Raw genomic sequence first — 24,079 nt, forward strand, 5'->3', positions numbered from 1 at the left:
CCCTGGCACACACCTGCCTCAGTCTCCAGGGTGGTCGTTATCTCGCGAGAAAGGCTTGAAAGGGAGGGTGTCGAGAATGAGGAGAGGGAGGAGTCGAGGCCGCCTCCGCCTCCTCCACCTCCTCCTGTAGGAGGGGGTGCTGAGGGAGGGAACAGTTGCTGATCTCTGGATGTTCTGGGTAGTCTTGAGCAGGAGAGTATGAGGCGAGCTCAGGCCCGGGTGCGGCCGGGCTTCGGGGGCGAAGGCGCTGCCGCTGCCACCGCCATCTAACTCGCTGCTACCGCGAGGCCCGGCGCGCGGATGGTGCTGGTGCGGCTCGGGTGTTGATCCGCGTGTCCCCTCCCCCCTTTCCCCTCCCCCACGCGGTGGTCTCCTCTCCTCCCCCGGCCCGGCGGAGCCATGTCTCGAGGTGGCTGTTGCCCACACCTGTTGTGGGACGTGAGGAAAAGGTCCCTCGGGCTGGAGGACCCGTCCCGGCTGCGGAGCCGCTACCTGGGTGAGCGGGGGCCCTGGGGCGGAGGCGCTGAGGTCGCCGCCCAGAGGTGGGGGAGGGGGCCACGCCGCTGGGGCTATTGGAGGTGGGACAGCGCCTGGGCAGGGACGCCCCGGAGACGCCGAGGTGCTGGGTGGACCTTGGCGGACGGATCCCATGCCCGTGTCCTCCAATGGCTAAGTCCCCCTTTCATGCTGCCAGCCGCCGCCCTTACTGGGTTTTCCTTCGGGGGGCCGGACAGGGGGCAGACGGTACTGGCCGAGAAAGGTGTTGGGGTCGCTTCTGGAGTGGGACTCGGGAGAAGACTTGTCGAACCTCCCCGAGCTACCGCGTTTAGAGCAAAAGTTGGCGCTTTTGCTCTTCTCCAGCGCTCTCCTCGCTCAGCCGAAGGACCTAAGTTTGTGTTGACCGCCCCTCCCCTAAAGTCTCGGGAGGGCTTAGGTGTCCGTGGCGACGCGCTGACCACCCTCGGGGACTCCACGCTCCAAACAGACTCGGTGTAAACTGTTGTGCGGCTCCGAGCCAAAACCTGAAAGTGATAGATGAGCTCTCCCCACCCCCGCGCGCTTTCCCAGTTGGACTCTGCTGTTCGGTGGTTTCGACCGCTTTAAGGAGGTGTAGGGTTTCACGTTCCCATTCCCACCCCTGTGAAACACACTTGGCATTTACTGTTACTTAGTTAAGCTTTCTAAAAACAACCTTCGATACTTGGGGGAACGGTAGTCCAGTTCTTTTCGTTTTGCGTAAAGTGGATTTGTGAGGATTCTGGGTCACGCCTGAGCTAAAAGTGGACGGATTTAGTAGGGGTCTTTTTTCTTCCTTCCTCTGCAATCTTTTCATTACTCTTTCTTCTTTTTCTTTTCTTTTTTTTTAATTTGAAGATAAGACAACATCACTAAAATTTTTTTCTTTGCAATTTTGTTACTTTTTGCTAGGTATTTGTTGATGTCATTTGGTTTTGACTTAAAATCAATAAAAGAAAATGAAATTTCGCTACACCTAACAGTTCTGGTTTGTGAGTTATTTGAGAGAAGTTAGCAGGCATTTTTTTCCCCTTGCTCCTGTTTTTTAGTGTCCCAAGTGACATGAATACATTGTCCTTGTAAAAAATAAGAATGAAGCACAAATCCTTGTGATTTCTCCCATTCCAGTTTCACACACACACTCTTTGAGAGGTAACAGTGTTCTCTGTTTCCTGAGTATTCTTCCAGACCTTTTTCTTTGAATTCTTACAAGCACATGTGTACATATAGAAATGCTGTAGGAGTGTGTGTGTGACCTGAATATATGGTGTCATACTGTAAACAACTGTTTTGCAACTTGTTTTTTTTTTTTTACATAACATCTTGGAGATCTTTGCATGGCAGTAAAAATAGATCTATACAGTCTTTTAAACTATTGCAGAGTATTTAACAGTATGAAGGTATCATCGTCGACTCAGCCTTTCTTCTTTTTTTGGACATTTGCTGTTACTAACAGCACTACAGTGAACCTCCTTGCACATGCTTTTTGTGCATTTGTTCTAGGATAAGTACCTGGAGTGGTGATTAATCATTTTAAAATTTAATATCAATAGAGAGTGCTTTTTAAACCATTAACCTAAAAGATGTGCAATATTTCTTTTAATACTTGCTGAGAAAGAACTTAACTTTAGCTTAATAAAAAAAACTTGTGTTCTACACCAATGAATTTATATGTGGTCTTTTATCTCTATTAGTTGGAGCATTTAAATAAGTAGTACTTATATGTAGGTTTATGTATTAATGTTTTCTGCTGGTTCAGTTACTTCAGCTGTATATGATAGAGTCAATTAAAATATAAAACCATACATTTTCTTTTTCCCTTCCTCTTCTAGCTCCATAATGGGAGTGGAGTTCGTGTGTTGGGTGGAGGAGAATTGAAGAGTAAGAGTCCACTGTCTTTAGTAGAAAGTCGAAATTATAGATTTTCAAATATATGTATATTCATGCAGGAAATTCCATATCTTACATAATATTTTAAATGTGGTAGTAATATATACTTTATAATTAGCACATCCTTTAAAAGTGTTTTTTTTTAAATATTCAAAAATAGCTTGAGTAATTTCTTAGCCTTAGGAGACTTTCTTTACACCTTTAGTTTATCCATCTCTTTCACACTCCAGTGCTAATCTTGGCTTAGCAGGAAACAGCAAAGTCCACATTGGTATTGCCTGAATTAATGAGATTTAAAAAAAATGATATTTTGAAGTACTCTTATAAAGTCTTTTTAAGAAGTCCAAGTGTTTTAAAAGGTAAGTAGATTTTTTCGGGGGGGGGAACTTCAATATTTAAACATTTTGATTGTTTATCTATAGTACTATAGGTTAAATATTTTTCTAATTTATCTCCATTATTTGTATTTCTAATAATGAATTACTTCTAAATAACAGTAAAATTGGGATAGAAGCAATTGACAGATTTTTCTTGTAATGTGCATTTCAAATTAACCATAGCATGTGCCTTTTCAATAGTAGTATTCATGTTTTACAGGTGATTTTATTTAAATTTGGTTAATTTTTTCTTCCTCCCATCAAAAAAAATTGAAGTTCACAAAACATCCTTTTATATTGTGAGAATAAAGATAATTTGTCATGTATTATTTAGAAGAAGATGTATATGTTTACTTATAGCCCACAAATTCACAAGATTCACCTGAACCAATGAAGTGTTTTGTCTAGCATGAACTCAGAGGCTAGGCCAGGGATTGTAATCTTTATGAGCCCGATCTAAATTTCAATGGAGGATTTATTTTTTTAAAGAGCAGTTGTCAAAGTCCAGAGTCAGAGACACCTGTACGTCTAAATGTTTCTTAAGATACCGTATACTAGTTATAGAGTAGTGCTTTTGGAACTCAGTGATTGTTATAATAATTTATTAGCCATACATATTTCATTATAGTTTTATAGAGATAAACATTACTTATAAAAGAAATTATCTGTACATTTCTTCTTTCTCTTCCTATTTCTCTCATTTTAGACAGGCTTGCGTACAATTTGAATTTACACTTTCTAACCCTTCTAAATTAAAGACAGTAATTGACTAACAAAAAGCAATTTAAGGGAAATTTTCAAGGGAGTTGTTTGCCCTAATGTATTATATGTTTAATACGAAGTGTTTAAGTTATGATTAGGCAGTGTTTTGGTCAACTTGGGATGCTGTAACAAAATACCATAAACTGGGTGGCTTTTGAACAACATAAATTTATTTTTCAAAGTTTTGGAGGCTGGAAGCCTGAGATAAGGGTGCTCACATGGTCAGGTTCTGAGTCTGGTGAGGGCCTGCTTCCTGATTCATAGCCATCTTTTCACCATAACCTCACAAGGCAGAAGAAGTGAGCTAATTCCCTGGGATCTTTTTTATAAGGGCACTAATCCAAGCCTAATCACCTCCCGAAGATTCCCACCTCCTAATTAGGATTTCAGCAGAGGAATTGGTCCGGGTGGGGTGATGGGGGGGCACGAACATTCAGACTATACCACTAAGCCAGTGACAGCCTTATAGTGGAGATTGAAATCTCTTTTTGTTCAGGCGATTAGGAAGTCTGTGTCCTTTGAATATCGTTAGGGTCAGTATGTACTGAAATGGATAATTTTGCATTTAGATTAGTCTTTAGCGTATCTTGAATACATCTATATTCAGACTTACCAAGTTCTTCATAAAGTGTTGCCGGGTTAAAACATATTTTATGAGGGTCAGAAAATTCTGAGTTTTTCCTCCTTGTTAACTACTGGGGAAAAGTTAGTGAAGTATTTGTATTTTGTTTCTTTAGTCTTAAAATTTCAATGAAAGCTAAAAAAGGTCTGATTTTAATAGTTAATAATGACAGTTAAATATGACAAATATTTGTAATAGAATATGCTGTTAATTCCTGAAGATTAGGCCACCAAATGCCTGTTATCAATCATAACAACAGCAGACAATTGAATAGCTCTACTGTAGATTTCATTCCTACCTGGTGTAGGATGAAAGTGCTTAAAAGGGATAGGAGCTTCTGGTAGCACAAAATTTATATTTCAGGTATGTTTTATGTCAGTGTTTTTCAAATGTTTTGACCCTGATCCACAGTAAAAATACATTTACATGGCAACTTGTGATACACATAACTAAAATAAAAGATTCCCCAAATGACATTTACCCTTACTAGGTGTGGTGCATTCTTTTTTCTGTTCCATATCGTGTTGTTAAAAATGTTGGTGTTGACCCAGTAGAATATCCACTAATGAGTGTTGGCTTGAGGTTCACAAAGCTGTTCTAAGTGGTGTGTTTTTTTAATAATTATAATTGAATGTTACTGACTTCAAAGTTAGGGCGGGTGTGTTTCCCAAGTAGTTGTAGTAGACTAAAAAAAATGTTTTTTGAATGGTGCTGATGGCAAATAAAGAAGATATAAATAACAAAATTTTTAATTTATACTTTGGCAAAAATACAGTACAACACTTTTAGATCCTCACTTTTTTTTTTTGCCATGCCTCACGGCTTGCTGGTTCTTAGTTTCCCGACCAGGGATTGAACCCAGGCCCTCCTCGGTAGTGAAAGCCCGGATTCCTAACCACTGAACTGCGAGGGAATTCCCAAATCCTCATTTCTTGAGTAATACTTGCAATGGGATTGCCGAGTTGTATAATAAGTGTGTTTAACTTCATAAGAAACTTTTTCAAAACAGTTGTACCATACTGCATTCCCATCAGCAGTGTTTGAGAGTTCTAGTTGTTCCACGTTCTCATCCATACTTGGCATTATGAGTCTTCCTAATTTTAGCTTTTCTAGTTGATAATGTAGGTATAATATCACTATTGTTTTAATTTGCATTTGATTTAATCCTAATGATTAATGATTTTGAGTATATTTTCATGGTTTATTTGTCATTCTTATACTTTGGTTAAATATTCAGATTTACCTTCTTAATATTGTAAAAATTCTTTATATATTCTTGATACAAGTCCTTAATCAGATATATATTTTGCAGATATTTTCTCCCAGTTTGTGTAAGTCAATTTCTCTACCACATTCCATTGATCTAGGTGTCTGCCTTTATGCCATTACTTTCGGTCTTTATAGTGAGTGTTGAAATCAGCTAGTGTGATATTTTGTACTTGGTTCTTTTTTTCAAAATTGGCTATTCTGAGTCCTTTTCATTTTTTAAATTTCAGAATCAGCTTGTCAATTTCTATAAAAAGGACTGCTGGGGTTTTGATTGATACTGTGTTGAATCTGTACCTTATTTCAGGGAGAATTGTAGTCTTTACAGTATGGAATCTTCCAATTCATAATGGTGGCTTTTCTCTCCATTTATTTTGTTGTTCCTTCATTTCTTTCAGCAATGTTATATATTTTTCAGTGTACAGATCCTATATATATATTTGCTCTATTTATTCCTATATATTTAATGTTTTTATACTATTTTAGATAGTATTTTATAAGTTTATAAGTAATATCAAATTATTCATTGTGCATATATAGAAATAAAATTTTTTAAAATTGGCTTTATATCGTGCAACTTTACTCAATCTACTCATTAGTTCTTTCTTAAAAAAATTAATTTCTGGCTGCGTTGGGTCTTCGTTGTTGCGTACAGGCTTTCCTCTAGTTGCGGCGAGCAGGGGCTACTCTTCGTTGTGGTGTGCAGGCTTCTCATTGCGGTGGCTTCTCTTGTTACAGAGCACGGTCTCTAGGTGGACGGGCTTCAGTAGTTGTGGCTTGTGGGCCCTAGAGTGCAGGCTCAGTAGTTGTGTCGCACAGGCTTTGTTGCTCCAGGGCATGTGGAATCTTCCCCGGACTAGGGCTTGAACCTGTGACCCCTGCACTGGCAGGTGGATTCTTAACCACTGTGCCACCAGGGAAGCCCTACTCATTAGTTCTTATAAAATTTTTTTTTTTGCAGGCTTTTTTGGATTTTATGTAGTTGATTATGTCACTGCATATTAAGATTCTTCCTGGGAATTCCCTGGTGGTACAGTGATTAGGACTTGGTGCTCTCACTGCCCAGAGGGACCAGATTCAATCCCTGGTTGGGGTACTACGATCCCACAAGCAGCATGGTGTGACCAAAAAAAGAAAAACCAAAATAACCAAAAAACAAGATTTCTTCCTTTTTTACCTATGTTGTTTTTTTCTTCCGTTTTCAATTTTCTTGCTTAATTGCATTGACCAGGACTCCAGTAGAAGCTTGAAAGGAAGTAGTAAGAGTGGACATTGTTGCCTTATTCCTCATCCTGGAAAGCATTCAGTCTTTAACTATTAAATATGTTGTTGACTGTAGGTTTTTGTAGATACCCATTGAAGAAATCCCCTTCTACTCTTAAATTGCTGAGAGTGTTTATCATGACTAGCTGTTGAATTTTGTCAGGGTTTATTCTGCATCTGTTGAATTGATTATATGATTTCTGTTTCATAGATTATGTTAACATATTGATTGATTTTTGAATGTTGAACCAACATTCAATTCCTGGGCCAAATCCTACTTGGTTATGATAAATTGTCCTTTATATATTGCTGGCTTCACTTTTGGTAAGAATTTTGTGTTTTTGTTCTTTAAGGATATTAGCTCACAGTTGTTATATTTTTGCCTGTTTTTCGTATCAGGATTATGCTGGCCTCATAAATGTGTTGGAAGTGTTCTTCTCTTTTTCTGAAGAGTTTTTGTAGACTTGAAATTACCTTTTCCTTAAATGTTCGATAGATTTCATCATTGAAGCCATCTGAGCTTGGAGTTTTCTTTGTGGGAAGGTTTTGTTTTGTTTAGTACTTTAACTTTTAATTTAGAGATAAGTGTAGATGCATGTGCAGTTGTTAGAAATAATACAAAGAGATCTCATATACCCTCAATCAATTTCCCAATGGTAGTATCTTGTACAACTATATTAATATATCACAATTAGGAAACTGACATAGATAGATCTATGAATCTTATTCATATTTCCCCAGTTTTACATGCACTTTTGCATGTGTGTATTTAGTTCCATGCAATTTTAGCACTGATTTTAGTTTTTATTTTTTTTAAAAAATTTTATTTTATTATTATTTTTTAATACATCTTTATTGGAGTATAATTGCTTCACAATGCTGTGTTAATTTCTGTTGTACAACAGAGTGAATCAGCCGTATGCATGCATATATCCCCATATTCCCTCCCTCTTGAGCCTCCCTCCCACCCTCTCTATCCCACCCCTCTAGGTCTTCGCAAAGCACGGAGCTGATCTCCCTGTGTTATGCTGCTGCTTCCCACTAGCTATCTGTTTTACATTTGGTAGTGTATATACGTCGATGCTACTCTCACTTCACCCCAGCTTCCCCCTCCCCCACCATGTCCTCACGTCCATTCTCTATGTCTATGTCTTTATTTCTGCCCTGCCACCAGGTTCATCAGTACCTTTTTTTTTTAGATTCCATATATATGTGTCAGTATATGGTATTTGTTTTTCTCTTTCTGACTTTACTCTGTATGACAGACTCTAGGTCTATCCACCTCACTACAAATAACTCAATTTTGTTCCTTTTATGGCTGAGTAATATTCGATTGTAAATATGTGCCACATCTTCTTTATCCATTCATCTGTCAATGGACATTTAGGTTGCTTCCGTGTCCTGACTATTGTAAATAGTGCTGCAGTGAACATTGTGGTACGTGACTCTTTGAATTATGGTTTTCTCAGGGTATATGCCAAGTAGTGGGATTGCTTTCTATTTTTTGTGTTTTAAGGAACCTCCATACTGTTCTGCATAGTGGTGTATCAATTTACATTCCCACCAACAGTGGAGGAGGGTGCCCTTTTCACCACACCCTTTCCAGCATTTATTGTTTCTAGATTTTTTGATAATGGCCATTCTGACCGGTGTGAGGTGATACCCCATTGTAGTTTTGATTTGCATTTCTCTAATAATTTTAATAAATTAATGTTAATTAATGTTAATAGATTAAAGTGGTTACCACCTTATTTAAGGTACAGAACAGTTTCATCACAATAGTCCTTTGTGATCCCATTTTTGGCCACAGCTACCTCCTTCCCTCCCAACAGCTAACCCCTGGTAACTACTAATCTGTTCTCCCTTTCTATAATTTTGTCATTTCAAGAATGTTACATAAATAACATGTATGTAATGTTCTAAATAACAGCATGTAAACTTTTGAGATTGGCTTTTTTCACTCTGCATAATTCCCTTAAGATTCATCCAGGTTGTGTGTACAATAGTTTATTTCTTTGTATTGTTGATTAGTATTTCATGATATCGATATATAACTAATCGTTCATTTGTTGAAGATATTTGTATTGTTTCCAGTTTTGACTATTAAATAGAGAGCTGTTACGAACATCCATATACAGGTTTTTGTATGAACATAGATTTTTATCTCTGGGATAAGTGTCCAAGAATTGTAATTACTGCACTATATGATAAGCACATTGTTTACTTTTGTAAGAAACTGCCATACCTTTTTCCAGTATGGCTGAACCGTTTTATGTTCCCATCAGCCACGAATGAGTAATCCAGTTTCTCTGCATCATCAGCAGCATTTAGTGTTGCCACTGTTTTTTTTTTTTTTTTGCGGTATGCGGGCCTCTCACTGTTGTGGCCCCTGCCGTTGCGGAGCACAGGCTCCGGATGCACAGGCCCAGCGGCCATGGCTCACGGGCCCAGCCGCTCCGTGGCATGTGGGATCCTCCCGGACGGGGGCACGAACCCGCATCCCCTGCATCGGCAGGTGGACTCTCAACCACTGTGCCACCAGGGAAGCCTTGAAGTATCAATTTTTAATTGAAGTATTTAATTTAGTTCCAGGTGCTCAACATCGTGATTCGATATTTCTGTACACTACGAAATAATCACCATGATCAGTATAGTTACTGTCACCATACAAAGTTATTACAATATTATTGAGTGTATTTCCTATGCTGTACATTTCATTGATGTGACTCATTTATTTTGTAATTGGAAGTTTGTACCTCTTAATCTCCTTCAACTATTCCCCCCAACCTCCTCCCTTTAGGCAACCGCCTGTTTGTATCTATGAGTCTGTTTCTGTTGTTACTTTTTTTTTTTTTTTTTTTTTTTGCGGTACGCGGGCCTCTCACTGTTGTGGCCTTTCCCGTTGCGGAGCACAGGCTCCTGACGCGCAGGCTCAGCGGCCATGGCTCCCGGGCCCAGCCGCTCCGCGGCATGTGGATCTTCCCAGACCGGGGCACGAACCCGTGTCCCCTACTTCGGCAGGCGGACTTTCAACCACTGCGCCACCAGGGAAGCCCCTGTTCTGTTACTTTTGTTCATTTGTTTTGTTTGTTCTCTGTATCTATGAGTCTGTTTCTGTTCTGTTACGTTTGCTCATTTGTTTTGTTTTTAAGATTTCACATGTAAGTGAAATCATATGATATTTGTGTTTCTCTCTCTGACTTACTTCACTTAACGTAATATCCTCCGGGTCCATCCACGTTGTTGTAAATGGCAAGATTTCATCCTTTTCATGGCTGAGTAGTATTCCATTACATATATATGCACCACATCTTTTTTATCCATTCATCTTTTGATGGACAGTTAGGTTGCTTCTACATCTTGGCTACTGTAAATAATGCTACAATGAACATAGGGGCGCATATATTGTTTTGAATTAATGCTTTTGTTTTCTTCTGGAAATTACCTAGAAGCGGAATCGCTGGATAGTACAGTAGTTGTCTTTTTAGTTTTTTGAGGAACCTCCATACTGTTTTCCATAGTGACTGTACCAATTTGCATTCCCACCAGCAGTGCATGAGAGTTTCCTTTCCTTCACATCCTCTCCCACACTTGTTATTTGTTGTTTTTTTGATAATAGCCTTTCTGACAGGTGTGAGGTGATATCTCATTGTGGTTTTGATTTGCATTTCCGTGATATTTAGGGATGTTGAGCATTTTTTCATGTGCACATTGGCCATCTGTATGTCTTCCTTGCAAAAATGTCTGTTCAGGTCTTCTGCCCATTTTATAATTGGGTTTTAAATTAATTCATTAATTAGTTAATTGGCTGCATCGGGTCTTCGTTGCTCTGCGCGCGCTTTCTCTAGTTGCAGCGAGTGGGGGCTACTCTTCATTGTGGCGCATGGGCTTCTCATTGCAGTGGCTTCTCATTGCAGATCATGGGCTCCAGGTGCATGGGCTTCAGTAGTTGTGGCACGCAGGTTCAGTAGTTGTGGCTCGCGGACTCTAGAGCACAGGCTCAGTAGTTGTGGCGCATGGACCTAGCTGCTCAGCAGCATGTGGGATCTTCCCGGACGAGGGATCGAACCCATGTCCCCCGCACTGGCAGGTGGATTCTTAACCACTGCGCCACAGGGGAAGTCCCTCGGGTTTTGTTTTGATATTGCATCATATGAGTTCTTGGTGTATCTTGGATATTAACCCCTTATGAAATATAGTTTGCAAAAATCTGCTAACATTCAATTGGTGGTCTGTTAGTCTTGTAGATAGTTTCCTTTACTGTGCAGAAAGCTTTTTAGTTTGATGTACTCCCATTTGTTTATTTTTGCTTTTGTTTCCCTTGCTGAGGAGACATATAAAAAAAATATTACTTAGACTGAGGTCAAAGAGCATACTGCCTATATTTTCTTCTAGAAGTTTTATGGTTTCAGGTCTCACATTTAAGTCTTTAATTCATTTTGAATTTTTGTATATGATGTGAGAAAGTTTGTTCAGTTTGATACTTTTGCATGTAGCTTTCCAGTTTTCCCAACACCATTTATTGAAGTGGCTATCTTTCCCTTCATTCTGTATTCTTGCCTCCTTTGTCGTAGATTGATTGACGATGTACGTGTGGGTTCATTTCTATGTTTTCTATTTTGTTCCACTGATCTGTGTGTCTGTTTTTGTGGCAGTACCATACTATTTATTTGCTTTAGCTTGTAGTATAGTTTGAAATCAAGGAGTGTGATACCTCCAGCTTTGTTCTTACTAAAGATTGTTTTGGTTATTTGGGGTATTTTGTGTTTCCATAGAAATTGTAGAATGATCTATTCTAGTTCTATGAAAAATGCCATTGGTATTTTGATAGGAATTGCATTGAATCTATAGCTTGCCTTGGATAGTGTAAACATTTTAACAATATTAATTCTTCCAATCCACAAACTCAGTATATCTTTCCAATTTTGTCATCATCAATTTCTTTTATCGGTGTTTTATAGTTTTCTGAGTCTTTTACCTCCTTGGTTAGATTTATTCCTAAGTGTTTTATTCATTTTGGTGCAATTGTAAATGGGATTTTTTGCTTAATTTCTTCTTCTGGTGGTTTATTGTTACTGCATAGAAACAAGAGATTTCTGTGTATTGATTTTGTATCTGTAACTATTGAATTCATTCATTCTAATAGTGTTTTGGTGTATCTTTAGGAATTTCCATATGTAGTATCAGGTTATCTGCAAACAGTGACAGTTTTACTTCTTCCTTTCCAATTTGGATTCCTTTTATTTCTTTTTCTTGTCTGATTGCTGTGTCTGGGACGTCCAGTACTATGTTGAATAAAAGTACCAAGAGTGGGCATTCTTGTCTCATTCCTGATTTTAGGGAAAATGCTTTCAACTTTTCACTGTTGAGTGTGATGTTAGCTGTGGACTTGTCAGTAAAGTGGACCTTTATTATGTGGAGGTGTGTTCTCTTTATACCTACTTTGTTGAGGATTTTTATCATAAATGAATATTGAATTTTGTCAAAAGTTTTTCTGCATCTATGGAGATGATCACATGATCATATGATTTTTATTCTTCAATTTGTTAATATGGTGTATCACACTGATTGATTTGCAGATATTGAATCATCCTGCATTCTTGGGATAAATCCCATTTGAATATGGTGTATGATCCATATAATGTATTGTTGAATTAATGATTTGCTAGTATTTTGTTGAGGATTTTTGCATGTGTGTTCATCAGTGATATTCACCTGTAATTTCCTTTTTTTGTGATTTTTTTTTTTTTTTTTTTTTTGGTATCAGGGTGCTGCTGGCTTTATAGAATGGGTTCAGAAGTCCTTCCTCTTTAGTTTTTTTGAATAGTTTGAGGATAGGTATTAGCTGTTCTTTAAATGGTAGAATTTACCTGTGAGGCTGTCTGGTCCTGGACTTTTGCTTATACTTTTGGTTATTGACTCAATTTCATTACTGGTAATTGGTCTGTTCAAGTTTTCTGTTTTTTCCTGATTCAGTCTTGGGAGATTGTACATTTCTAGGAGATTGTCGGTTTCTTTTAGGTTGTCCGTTTTATTGGTGCATAGTTTTTCATAGTAATTTCTTATGATCCTTTGTATTTCTCCTTTTTCATTTCTGATTTTATTGATTTGTTGATTTGGGCCCTCTCTTTGTTTCTTGATGTGTGTAGCTAAAGGTTTATCAATTTGGTCTATCTTTTCAAAGAACCAGCTCTTAGTTTCATTGGTCTTTTCTATTGATCTTTTAGTTTTTATTTCACTTATTTTGCTGTTTATTATTTCTCCCCTTCTGCTAACTGTGGGTTTTGTTTGTTATTTTTCTAGTAGCTTTAGGTGTAAAGTTAGGTTGTTTGAGATTTTTCTTGTTTCCTGAGCTAGGCTTGTATTGCTATAAACTTCTCTCTTAGAACTGCTTGTGCTAAGTCCCATAGATTTTGGATCAGTGTGTTTCCATTTTCATTTGTTTCCAGGTATTTTTGGATTTTCTCTTTGATTTCATCAGTGATCCATTGGTTGTTTAGTAGCATGTTGTTTAGCCTCCATGTGTTTTTTGTGTCTGCAGTTTCTCTTTATAGTTGATTTCTAGGCTCATAGTGTTATGGTCAGAAAAGATGTTTGGTATGATTTCAGTCTTAAGAAGATTTATTGAGACTTGCTTTGTGGCCCAGCTTGTGCTCTATCCTTGAGATGTTCCATGTGTACTTGAGAAGGATGTGTATTCTGTTGCTTTTTAATGGAACGTTCTTTCTGTATCTATTAAGTTCGTCTGATTTGATTTTTTTTTAATTAACTGAGGTAAGATACACAGAACATTTAACCATTTTGTAAAATGTTTATTTATTTATTTATTTGGCTGCATTGGGTCTTAGTTGTGGAATGCGGGATCTTTTGTTGTGGCGTGTGGGCTCTAGAGCGTGTGAGCTCTAGAGTGCGTGGGCTCAGTAGTTGTGGCACGTGGGGATCTCTAGTTGTGGCACGTGGGCCCCATAGCATGTGGGCTCAGTAGCTGTGGCATGTGAGCTCTCTAGTTGTGGTGTACGGGTCTAGAGAGTGCAGGCTTAGTTGCCTCTTGGCATGTGGGATATTAGTTCCCCAACCAGGGATTGAACCTGCGTCCCCTGTATTGGGAGGCGGATTCTTAACCACTGGACTACTAGGGAAGTCCCTGATATGTTGTTTAAAGTTAGTGTTTCCTTATTGATTTTCTGTCTGGATGATCTATCCATTGATGTAAGTGGAGTGTTAAAGTCCCCTAGTAGTATTATGTTACTGTCAATTTCTTTATGTTTGTTAATATTTGGTTTATGTATTTATGTGCTCCTATGTTAGGTGCAGATATATTTACAATTGTTATATCTTCTTTTTTTTTGGCCGTGCCATGCAGCTTGTGGGATAAGTACACTCCCCTCAGGTCACCGGAGTCGTATGACCTAGGGGTGCCCCCTGTGTGGGCTATGTGGGCCCTTTTGTTGTGGTGGGGCTGATTGCTGTGGCACTCTGGTACATGGGGCTGGCTCCCAGCCCACTTGGCTGTGGGGCCCTGCATAGTGCAGAGGCTTCCAGCTGCTTGTGGCTGGGGCCAGGTCCTGGTATGGCTGGCTGTACAGTGCAGGAGTCCTGGGCTGATACTGGCCAGCTGGCAGGTAAGGCCAGGTCCCAACGCAGCTGGTTGTTGGTGCTCGGAGGGGTCCTGCCATCTTTATATTTTCAGTGGGGTGTATTTTCATGTCTCTCACTGTTGTTTTTTCACTGTTGTTTTTTGAGACTTATTTATATAGTTTAGGTATTAGTCATTCGTCAGATATGCAGTTTGCAAATACATTCTCCCAGTGTGTAGTTTGTCTTTTTCTTCTTTTCATAGAGTCTTTTGCAGAGTAAAGGTTTTTAACTTTGGAGAGGTTCAGTTTATCAGTTTTTTTCTTTTATGGATTATGCTTTTGGTCTGATGTCTAAACACTCTTAACTTAACCCTAGGTCCTGGAGATTACCTCCTATGTTTTTTCCCTGAAGTTTTATAGTCTTATATTTTTACGTTTAAGTCCAGAGTCCATTTTGTGTTAATTTTTGTATGAGGTATGTGATTTACTGTGAAGTTCATTTTTGTGCTTATGAATGTCCACTTGCCCTAGCACCATTTGTTTAAAAGTCAGTATTTTCTCCATGGAATTGCTTTTGCACCTTTATTAAAAATCAGTTGGGCACATTTATGTGTATCTAATCTGTGTTCTCTATTCTCTTGCATTGATCTGTGTATCTGTCCCTTTGTAAATACCATACTGTTTTGCTTACTGTAGCTATATAGTAAGTTTTTACATCAAGTTGAGTGACGTTTTCTCCCCTCAATAATTCTTTTTCAAAATTGTTTTAGCTCTTCTCTGTCTTTTGCCTTTTTATATGAGTTTTAGAGTAAGGTTGTCCTTATCTCCAAAATACCTTGCTGGGATTTTGATAGGAATTGCATTGGACTCACATATCAGTTTGGGAAGGACTGACATCTTTACTATGTTGAGTCTTCTGATCCATAAACACAGTACATCACTCCAGTTATTTAGCTCTTTGGTTTCTTTCATCAGCATTTTATAATTATCAAGATACACATCTTCAGCATATTTTGTTATATTTATGTCCAAATGTTTAATTTTCTTCTGAGCAATTATTAATGTATTTTTTTTAATAAATCTATTTATTTATTTATGGCTGAGTTGGGTCTTTGTTTCTGCGCTCGGACTTTCTCCAGTTGCGGCGAGTGGGGGGTACTCTTCGTTGTGGTGCGCGGGCTTCTCATTGTGGTGGCTTCTCTTGTTGCAGAGCACAGTCTCTAGGCGTGTTGGCTTCAGTAATGTGGCTCGCAGGCTCTATAGCGCAGGCTGAGCAGTTGTGGCGCATGGGCTTAGTTGCTCCACGGCATATGGGATCTTCCCGGACCAGGGCTCAAACCCATGTCCCCTGTATTGGCAGGCGGATTCTTAACCACTGTGCCACCAGGGAAGCCCAAATGTATTGTGTTTAAGTTCAACTTCTACCCATTCATTGTTAGTATGTAACAGTGTGATTTTTTGTGTGTGTTGATCTCATATGCTGTGATCTTGCAAAACTTACTTATTAATTCTCAGAGGTTTCTGGGTATATTACAGGAGATTTTCTATGTGGAAAATCATGTCATCTTTCAATAGGGACTGTGTTATTTCTTCCTTTCCAAGTTATGTGTCTTTTTTTTTTTCCTTAACATTATTCCAATGTCTAAAACTTCCAGGACTGTGTTTAATAATAGTGGTGAGAGTGGACTTCCTTGTATTGTCCTGATTTTAAGTGGGAAGCATTCAGTCTTTCACCATGAAATATGATATATTTTAGGTCTTTTATTGGTGCTTATTACCAGATTGAGGAAGTTTCCCTCTGTTGCTAGTTTGCTGAAAATGTTAATCATGAATGAGTTCAATCAAAGAAGCAGAATTACTAGGAGATATACAAACATACACACAAAGATGTGTTACTGGCATTTGACTTTGTGTAGTTGTGGGAACTCATTAAACTGTCTCTGTAAAGTTGTTTTCTTCATGTCTTTTGCTGGGGCTTGACATCCTCAGGACAGACAGTTGGGAAAGGATGATGGTAAATTGGGGATAGGAAGGACAGGCCTGAACCCATGAAAACATAAGATCTATGCCAGTTCTCACTGTCTTCAGTCTTATAGATGTAGGTGTTTTTTTAGGAGAAACTGGTACCCTTTGTCATGGACCTAAACACAAATTGGCCTAGTATTCCAAGAACCTAAAAGAGGATCTATGGGTAGGCAGGACGGTTATGGGCCTAGTTGCTCCCCATTCTAACGAGGTGAGCCAGACAAGTAACAATGTATATAAACAATATAAGCATCAATAAAAATCAGTATTGCTGTTACTTTACTTCCACCCACCAATCTTGTGCAAAGGTAATTCAAGTAACATGAATCATACAGGGAAAAAATTCTGGGAAACATGGTTCGTTGTGAGTTGACCCATTTCAAAGCCACCACACTTAAATGCTGCTTGTTGTTCATTGTAAGGCTCTTGGTAGGGATGGGAGGGGGATTCCTGTCCCTCCCTTAAGGATAGGCAGTTTATACTTCGTTCCTTTCCTGGAGGCAGTTGCCTTTGCCTGAAATGGACGTGAGGGTTTCCTGCCTCTCTTAAAGCTAGTGGACCTTTGCTGAGGCTCTTTTTAGCTAGGGCTTCCCCAGTGGCTTAAGACTTTTGCTTCCCATGAGAGAAGGGCCTGAAAAGTGACTGGAGTTTCCTTTTTAAGTCTTACCAGACAGGGACTGTCTCAGGCTTCCTGTTGTTTTCAGTGTTTCATATGAGTACTTGGGGGAGGCTCATGAAAAAGAGCTGGTGACTGAATGTAGATTCTCTCTGTGCCTAGGATCCTAGAGATTCTAAACTGTGTCTCTAGCCCACATTTGGCCTTTAAACATTCATTTGAGTTTTTACTATTTTCTTCTTACACGTTTTGATTGCAGTCATCTCTTTGTCCTGTTCATTGTCAAAGGTAAAACAGTTCTGTGTTCTTTCTCTCCTCAGAGTTTGTTACACTTTAATTATCAGTTCTCCTGGTTATCTGGCAAGATGTCTTGGAAGCCAAAGAAGATTATGTCAAGGAGACAGCATTTACCTATGACAGCTAATGATGCTATGAGGTTATGAAAAATGTGCCTTGAAAGAGACCATTGAATTTACTGATACCCCACGATTTCTGAGAACAAAACCAATGAATAGGAGGGGGCAAAACAGACAGTTCAGGAAAAGGAAGACCTGACAATGAGCTAGAGATGGCAGCTTTTGTAGTTGACTAGGAAGTTTGGCCTTAAAAAGAAGTTGCTCAAAGGGGCAATAGAGTCAAGTAAAGTGAAAAGTTTGAGGCCAACTGGCCCGAGGCAGGGGAACACAATCAGATTCACAGGTTGCATCAGACGAAGCTCTCCGGACCACCCAGTTCCAGAAACTGACCTGGAGACTTTCCGGACCACCCAGTTCCAGGAACTGACCTGGGGACTTTGCGCCCGGCCCAGCCTTCCCGCCTTTCGAGGCGCGGTACTAACGGTCCCCCAGGATACCTGAAAAGACCACCAAATAAGGAATACCCTGCACCCTCCCAGATTCACCACACCCCTTTCCCTTCTTCCCCTATAAAATCTTGCCGAACCCTCGCCCGGGCGCGACTTCTCTGGCCCCTTTCTCTCGGACCAGTGAACCTCGCCCGGGAGCGCTCCCTAATAAAGCTCACTTGAAGCTTTCCTCTGTTTCCCGGTGCCGTTTGTTAAGATCCGACCTTACATTTGGTGCCGAAACCCGGGAGGGGTACCAAGCCCCGCGGGTTACCGCGCGGGACGCTCCTCCCCTCCCCCAGGAGACAACCAGGGAACATCTACTCATCCACCTGATCTGGCAGAAAACGGGGTAAGTCCCCCTCCCTTGTTCCCTCCGACCCCCAGAGTCCCTACCCACCGGACTCCCTGTCCCCGGGGCGCGTCAGGGACTCCTCCGTCCTCTCTCCGGGCCTCGGGCAACTGTGGAGACGTCCCAATTGCCTGACGGCTCTCCGACCCGTCGGGCCTCGGGTGATTGTAGAGACGTCCCTATCGCCTGACCGCCCTCCGACCTGCCGTGAATTGGAGACGGAGACCAGGGACGCCTCTCTCCCTCTCCATTCACTCAGGGACAGACTGGGGGTCATGGGAACCTCACAATCGAAACCAGATTCTAAGACGCCCCTGGGGTGTCTCCTAGCCAATTTTACAGCTCTCGGTTTCTCCCAAGATCTCTGTTGCCGACGGCTTATTTTCTATTCCACTGTGACCTGGCCACAATATCCTTTAGACAATCAATCCAAATGGCCTCCTGAAGGGACTTTCGATTTTAACATCCTCCGTGATCTAGATAATTACTGCCGCAGGACGGGCAAATGGTCCGAGGTCCCCTATGTTCAGGCCTTCTGGTATTTACGCTCCCGCCCTTCCCTCTGCGTCGATTGTTCCACTTCCCAGATCCTTCTTGCCAAACAGACATCTCCTACATTCAAGCCCCTAATTTCCTTTGACGATAACCCCTCTCCACTAGCCGCCCCACCCGAATCTCTCCCTCTTCCCCCTCCAGAGCTCCTCTCCAACCTCCACCCTACCCTGAAGCGGTCCCTCCTCCTCCCGAACCCGTTCCCCTCCAACCGTTCCCCCGAGGTTTCTCCTCCCACGCCCCTTGCTTCGCCAATTAGTGCACATACACGCTCTCACGACTCCCAAGATCCACATCTCTGCCCTCTGAGGGAGGTAGCAGGAGCGGAAGGATTAGTTAGAGTTCATGTTCCCTTTTCTCTCCAAGATCTCTCTCAAATAGAAAAGCGATTAGGCTCCTTTTCTGCCGACTCTTCCCGCTACATTAAAGAATTTCGCTCTCTCTCTCAAGCTTACGATCTAACCTGGCACGGTATCTTTGTGATCCTATCTTCTACTCTGACCCCTGACGATAGGGAAAGAATTCAAACTGCTGCCCGAAACCATGCAGATCAGGTTCACCTTACTGATAACTCCATGCCTGTCGACAACTCCATGCCTGTCGGAGCGACTGCCGTACCTGGCACCGATCCAGGCTGGACTTATCAGGATGGCCAAGATGGCCGTCATAAACGCGACCTCATGATCCAATGCCTCCTGGCTGGCATGCAGGCTGCCGCTCATAAGGCAGTCAAATTTGAAAAACTAAAAGAGATAACCCAAGAACCTAACGGAAATCCAGCTATCTTTCTCAATCGCCTTACAGAGGCCTTAACTCGCTACACCTGGCTGGATCCCGACACCCCGGCAGGGGCAGCGGTCCTAGCCACCCATTTTATCACCCAATCAGCCCCGGACATCCGAAAGAAATTAAAACGGGCAGAAGACGGCCCTCAAACCCCTATTTGAGATCTGGTAAAGATGGCCTTTAGAGTCTATAATGGCCGTGAGGATTTGGCAGAATCCAGCCGACAGGCTCGAATGCACCAGAAGGTGGCCCTCCAAACCCAAGCTCTTGTAGCCGCCCTAAGGCCGGCCATCTCCCATGGATCACAGCATCCACGGGGTCTGCAAAAGGCAACCCCGCCGGGGGCCTGCTTCAAATGTGGAAAAGAAGGCCACTGGGCTCGCCAATGTCCCAATCCCCAACCTCCTTATAAGCCCTGTCCTAGCTGCGGGCTAACGGGCCACTGGAAGAGTGACTGCCCTACGACTGGCCCTCCCTCAGCGTCTCCACGCGGGGGGCAGCCCTACCCAATGGCATTACCACTTGAACTGCTGGGATTGGCTGACAACTGACGGCGCCTGGACTCGAAGACCCCCATCACCCTCGCCGAGCCCAGGGTAACGCTACAGGTAGTGGGTAAGTCCATCTCATTTCTGGTGGACACGGGGGCTATCTATTCGGTCCTGCCTACTTATTCCGGGCCAGTTTCTCCTTCCCAGATCTCGGTCATGGGTATTGATGGCAAACCATCCTTCCCACTCCAGACCGGTCCACTCGCATGCCATATCGAAGGACTCCCTTTTACTCATTCTTTCTTAGTCATACCATCCTGCCCAGTTCCCTTGCTAGGCCGAGATGTCCTTTTCCACTTAGGGGCCTCCCTCCAGCTGGTTAGACTTGACCCTAAGGTCCCCTCCTCCCAACTCCTGCTTCCTCTTCTCGGCCTGTCTCTAGAACCCTCCCCCTCCTATCCCCCTCTTCCAGTCACACCGAACCCAATCAATCCCCAAGTCTGGGATACTTCTAAGCCCATAATAGCAACACACCATCCCCCCGTCCTCATCTGCCTAAAGGACCCCTCCAAATTTCCATCAAGGCCCCAATTTCCCATCTCTGAGACTCACCTTAGGGGCCTACAACCTATTATCACCAGACTCCTAAACCAGGGACTCCTTATCCCCACTGACTCTCCCTGCAACACCCCCATCCTGCCTGTCCGCAAGACCTCTGGGGATTATCGCCTGGTCCAGGACCTCCGACTAATCAATGAGGCCATAATTCCTCTCCACCCAGTAGTCTGGATCCCTAACTTTGCTCTCCTCGCTAAACCCTTATATCTAGCCGCTAAAGAAACCCCTCAAGGACCCCTCACCTCTCCTTCCGCCGTTCGACAGGCCTTTCTCACTCTCCGTAACGCGCTGATATCTTCTCCTCCCCTTTCTCTGCCCAACCCAAACCGACCTTTTCACCTTTTTGTGGATGAACGGGCCCGGAATAGCCACTGGACTCCTTGCCCAGCCTGTAGGGCCTTCCTACCGCCCCGTGGCTTACCTCTCCCAACAGCTAGACCCAACCATTCGGGGATGGCAACCATGCCTTCGGGCCCTAACAGCGGCAGCCGAACTGACCAAACAAAAACTGACTCTGGCCCACCCACTAACTGTGTTTTCCTCCCACCGGATGGTCGACCTCCTAGGCCACAAGTCTCTCTCCCTCCTGGGCCCCTCCCGCATCCAGGAGTTCCACCTACTGTTCATTGAAAACGCTGCTATCTCCCTCGACCTCTTCCCCCTCCTAAACCCGGCCTCCCTCTTGCCTATCTCCGACACCGGGACCTCCCCTTCCCACTCCTGCCCCCAAGTCATAGAGGCCCTGAGCCCGCCGAGAGAGGGACTCTTTGACACCCCTCTTTCAAACCCGGACTGCACCCTCTTCGTAGCATGCTTGCTCCCTGTTTTCTTAGGTTACTTCGCAGGCGCATGGAGGAAGTCTCTTGGGTGGCCACAAACCAAATGCGCCTCGGTCCTTACACCTTGCTTCCTACAGAACCCCCCACTGGTCTCCCCTAAGCCTCGGACCTCTGGTCGCCCGACTCCCCTTTCGACACCCCCATTCAGCATGAAGTAGCCAGAGATCAGAACGCCGCCCCATTACACCAAAGATGTCGGGATGTAAGACAACTGGCCCGAGGCAGGGGAACACAATCAGATTCACAGGTTGCATCAGGCCGAAACTCTCCGGACCACCCAGTTCCAGAAACTGACTTGGAGACTTTCCGGACCACCCAGTTCCGGGAACTGACCTGGGGACTTTGCACCCAGCCCAGCCTTCCCGCCTTTCGAGGCGCGGTACTAACGGTCCCCCAGGATACCTGAAAAGACCACCAAATAAGGAATACCCTGCACCCTCCCAGATTCACCACACCCCTTTCCCTTCTTCCTCTATAAAATCTTGCCGAACCCTCGCCCGGGCGCGACTTCTCTGGCCCCTTTCTCTCGGACCAGTGAACCTCGCCCGGGAGCGCTCCCTAATAAAGCTCACTTGAAGCTTTCCTCTGTTTCGCGGTGCCGTTTGTTAAGATCCGACCTTACAAAAAGTTTTGTTAAAGTGCTGTTCTGTCTCTGTTTCTCAGTATCAGCAGCCTTATTCTTTTCTCTTAACCAGTTGAAGTTACCCCAACTCCTTAATGAAGTCATTTTTTTTTTTAAGGAATTTTGACTTTTTTAAAAAAAATTTAATTTATTTATTTATGGCTGTGTTGGCTCTTCGTTTCTGTGCGAGGGCTTTCTCCAGTTGCGGAAAGTGGGGGCCTCTCCTCATAGCGGTGCGCGGGCCTCTCACTATCGCGGCCTCTCTTGTTGCGGAGCACAGGCTCCAGATGCGCAAGCTCAGTAATTATGGCTCACGGGGCTAGTTGCTCCGCGGTATGTGGGATCTTCCCAGACCAGGGCTCGAACCCGGGTCCCCTGCATTGGCAGGCAGATTCTCAACCACTGTGCCACCAGAGAAGCCCAATGAAGTCATTCTTTAAAAATCATTTTCTCTCGGGACTTCCCTGGTGGTCCAGCGGTTAGACTCCGCACTCCGGGTGCAGGGGGTACGGATTTGAGCCCTGGTCGGGGAACTAAGATCCCACATGCTACACGGTGCGGCCTAAAAACAAAAACAAACAAAAAAATCATTTTCTCTTTTCAGACAATATTAACTTAGAACAATCCCACGTGTACATAGGGAGAGAACGAATCTTAAGTGTCTATAGTAGATCAGTCACATCTATGAGTTTTGCATATGCTACTTAATTTATTCCAGACAATAAACCTTTAAAGTTGATGGTATTATTCCCATCAAATATAAAATTTTTACAAATGTAGAACTAAGGCCCTGAGATGTTAAGTTTTGCCCAGTGTATGTGTAGTATGTTCCAAGTTAGATTTAAGCCTAACATTTCTTGTCCCAAGCATCTCAGTCTAGTAACAGAGATAGGTACTTGAATAAATAAGTTATGAAGCTGTTTCATAAGTTACAGAGCCATTAAAAATGAGCAATATGTCTATATTTATTGCCAGTGAAAGATGTTCACCTTGTATTATTGAGTGAAAACACGTTGAAGAACAGAATCAGTATTATGAGCCTGTTCATTTATTCACTGATTCAGGAATGTATATTGAGTGCCTCCTTTGTCTTAGGCACTGTTCTAGGCACTTAGGATACTTGAGTGAACAAAAGAGTGTTTTTTTTTATGGAGCTTACAATCTATTAATATAGAATAGAATGTAAAAGAGACGGAATTAAATGAGGCAGCTTGGGCTGCAAGAAAGACTTGGAGAGAAAGTCTCAGTGATAGGTAAATTCATCCATAACAAATGGGTAATTGTTGGGAGACAGTTCTCCATGTCTCTTTTGTATTTCTGCACATCTTGTGAGCAGAGGCACTGGCTGCTTTGTTCTGGACTCTCTTTTCAGAGAACAGACTTGGGAGATATAATATCTCCCTGTGGAGCAGAGGGCAGATTTATTTATTGTCCAGAATAATAAAGATAATGTTTTCCTTTGGGACAAAGGTTAGGCAGATTTGCTTGATATAAGATTTGCGTTCCTTCAGTTCAGGGTTCCCCAGCTGTGATTCAAACCCATTGCATGTGCAGTATCCCCCCAGACCCCTCTGCATTGCCATGTGGCAATTGGGGGACAAGGGGAACTAATGTGAACCTGAAGCTCATTCTCCTTGAGGAGTAAAATCCTTTGCCTCTGACTCAGAAGTCCTGTGTCTTCTGCCAGCATCCATGAAATGGTGGCAGGTAGCTTGTTAGCTTACAAGTAGGCCAGACTCATCACAGTTCTTGATAATAGGCATGAGTTTATTTTTATTTTAATTTGAGAGGACTCAGTTGTTTTTTTTTTAAAACTTATAGTTCTTATTTTTATCCTAGCTTTCAGCTCCTATTTCTTGGTGTAGTGCATTTAATTACCAAAAGGGTAGAGGAGGTTTATACTAGGTTGTTCTAGAAGCCCATTTTATGGAATGTGGGGCAATACAATTTTTTAAATTGGGTTGGGTCTTCGTTGCTGCGTGCAGGCTTTTCTCTAGTTGTGAGCGGGGGCCACTCTTCGTTGTGGTGCGTGGGCTTCTCATTGTGGTGGCTTCTCGTTGC

The 24,079-nt window shown here is 42.3% G+C and overlaps 1 protein-coding gene across 8 annotated transcripts in view; it reads left to right on the forward strand.

The window, feature by feature from the left end:
- Positions 1 to 126: 126 nt before the first annotated feature.
- Positions 127 to 24,079, forward strand: part of DCAF6 (DDB1 and CUL4 associated factor 6) — a 172,510-nt gene continuing 148,557 nt past the window's right edge. For 2 of the 8 annotated variants that reach the window (XM_067728540.1, XM_067728541.1), the window contains exon 1: positions 127 to 496. In XM_067728540.1, the coding sequence (XP_067584641.1) occupies positions 400 to 496 (97 nt within the window). In that variant the 5' untranslated portion in view covers positions 127 to 399. The remainder of the gene's footprint in view (positions 497 to 24,079) is intronic. The other 6 variants (XM_067728538.1, XM_067728542.1, XM_067728539.1 and 3 more) reach the window with 4 other exon arrangements.

The sequence above is a fragment of the Pseudorca crassidens genome, chromosome 2 (genome assembly GCF_039906515.1).
Source record: "Pseudorca crassidens isolate mPseCra1 chromosome 2, mPseCra1.hap1, whole genome shotgun sequence".
In the NCBI taxonomy this organism is placed as follows: Eukaryota; Metazoa; Chordata; class Mammalia; order Artiodactyla; family Delphinidae; genus Pseudorca; species Pseudorca crassidens.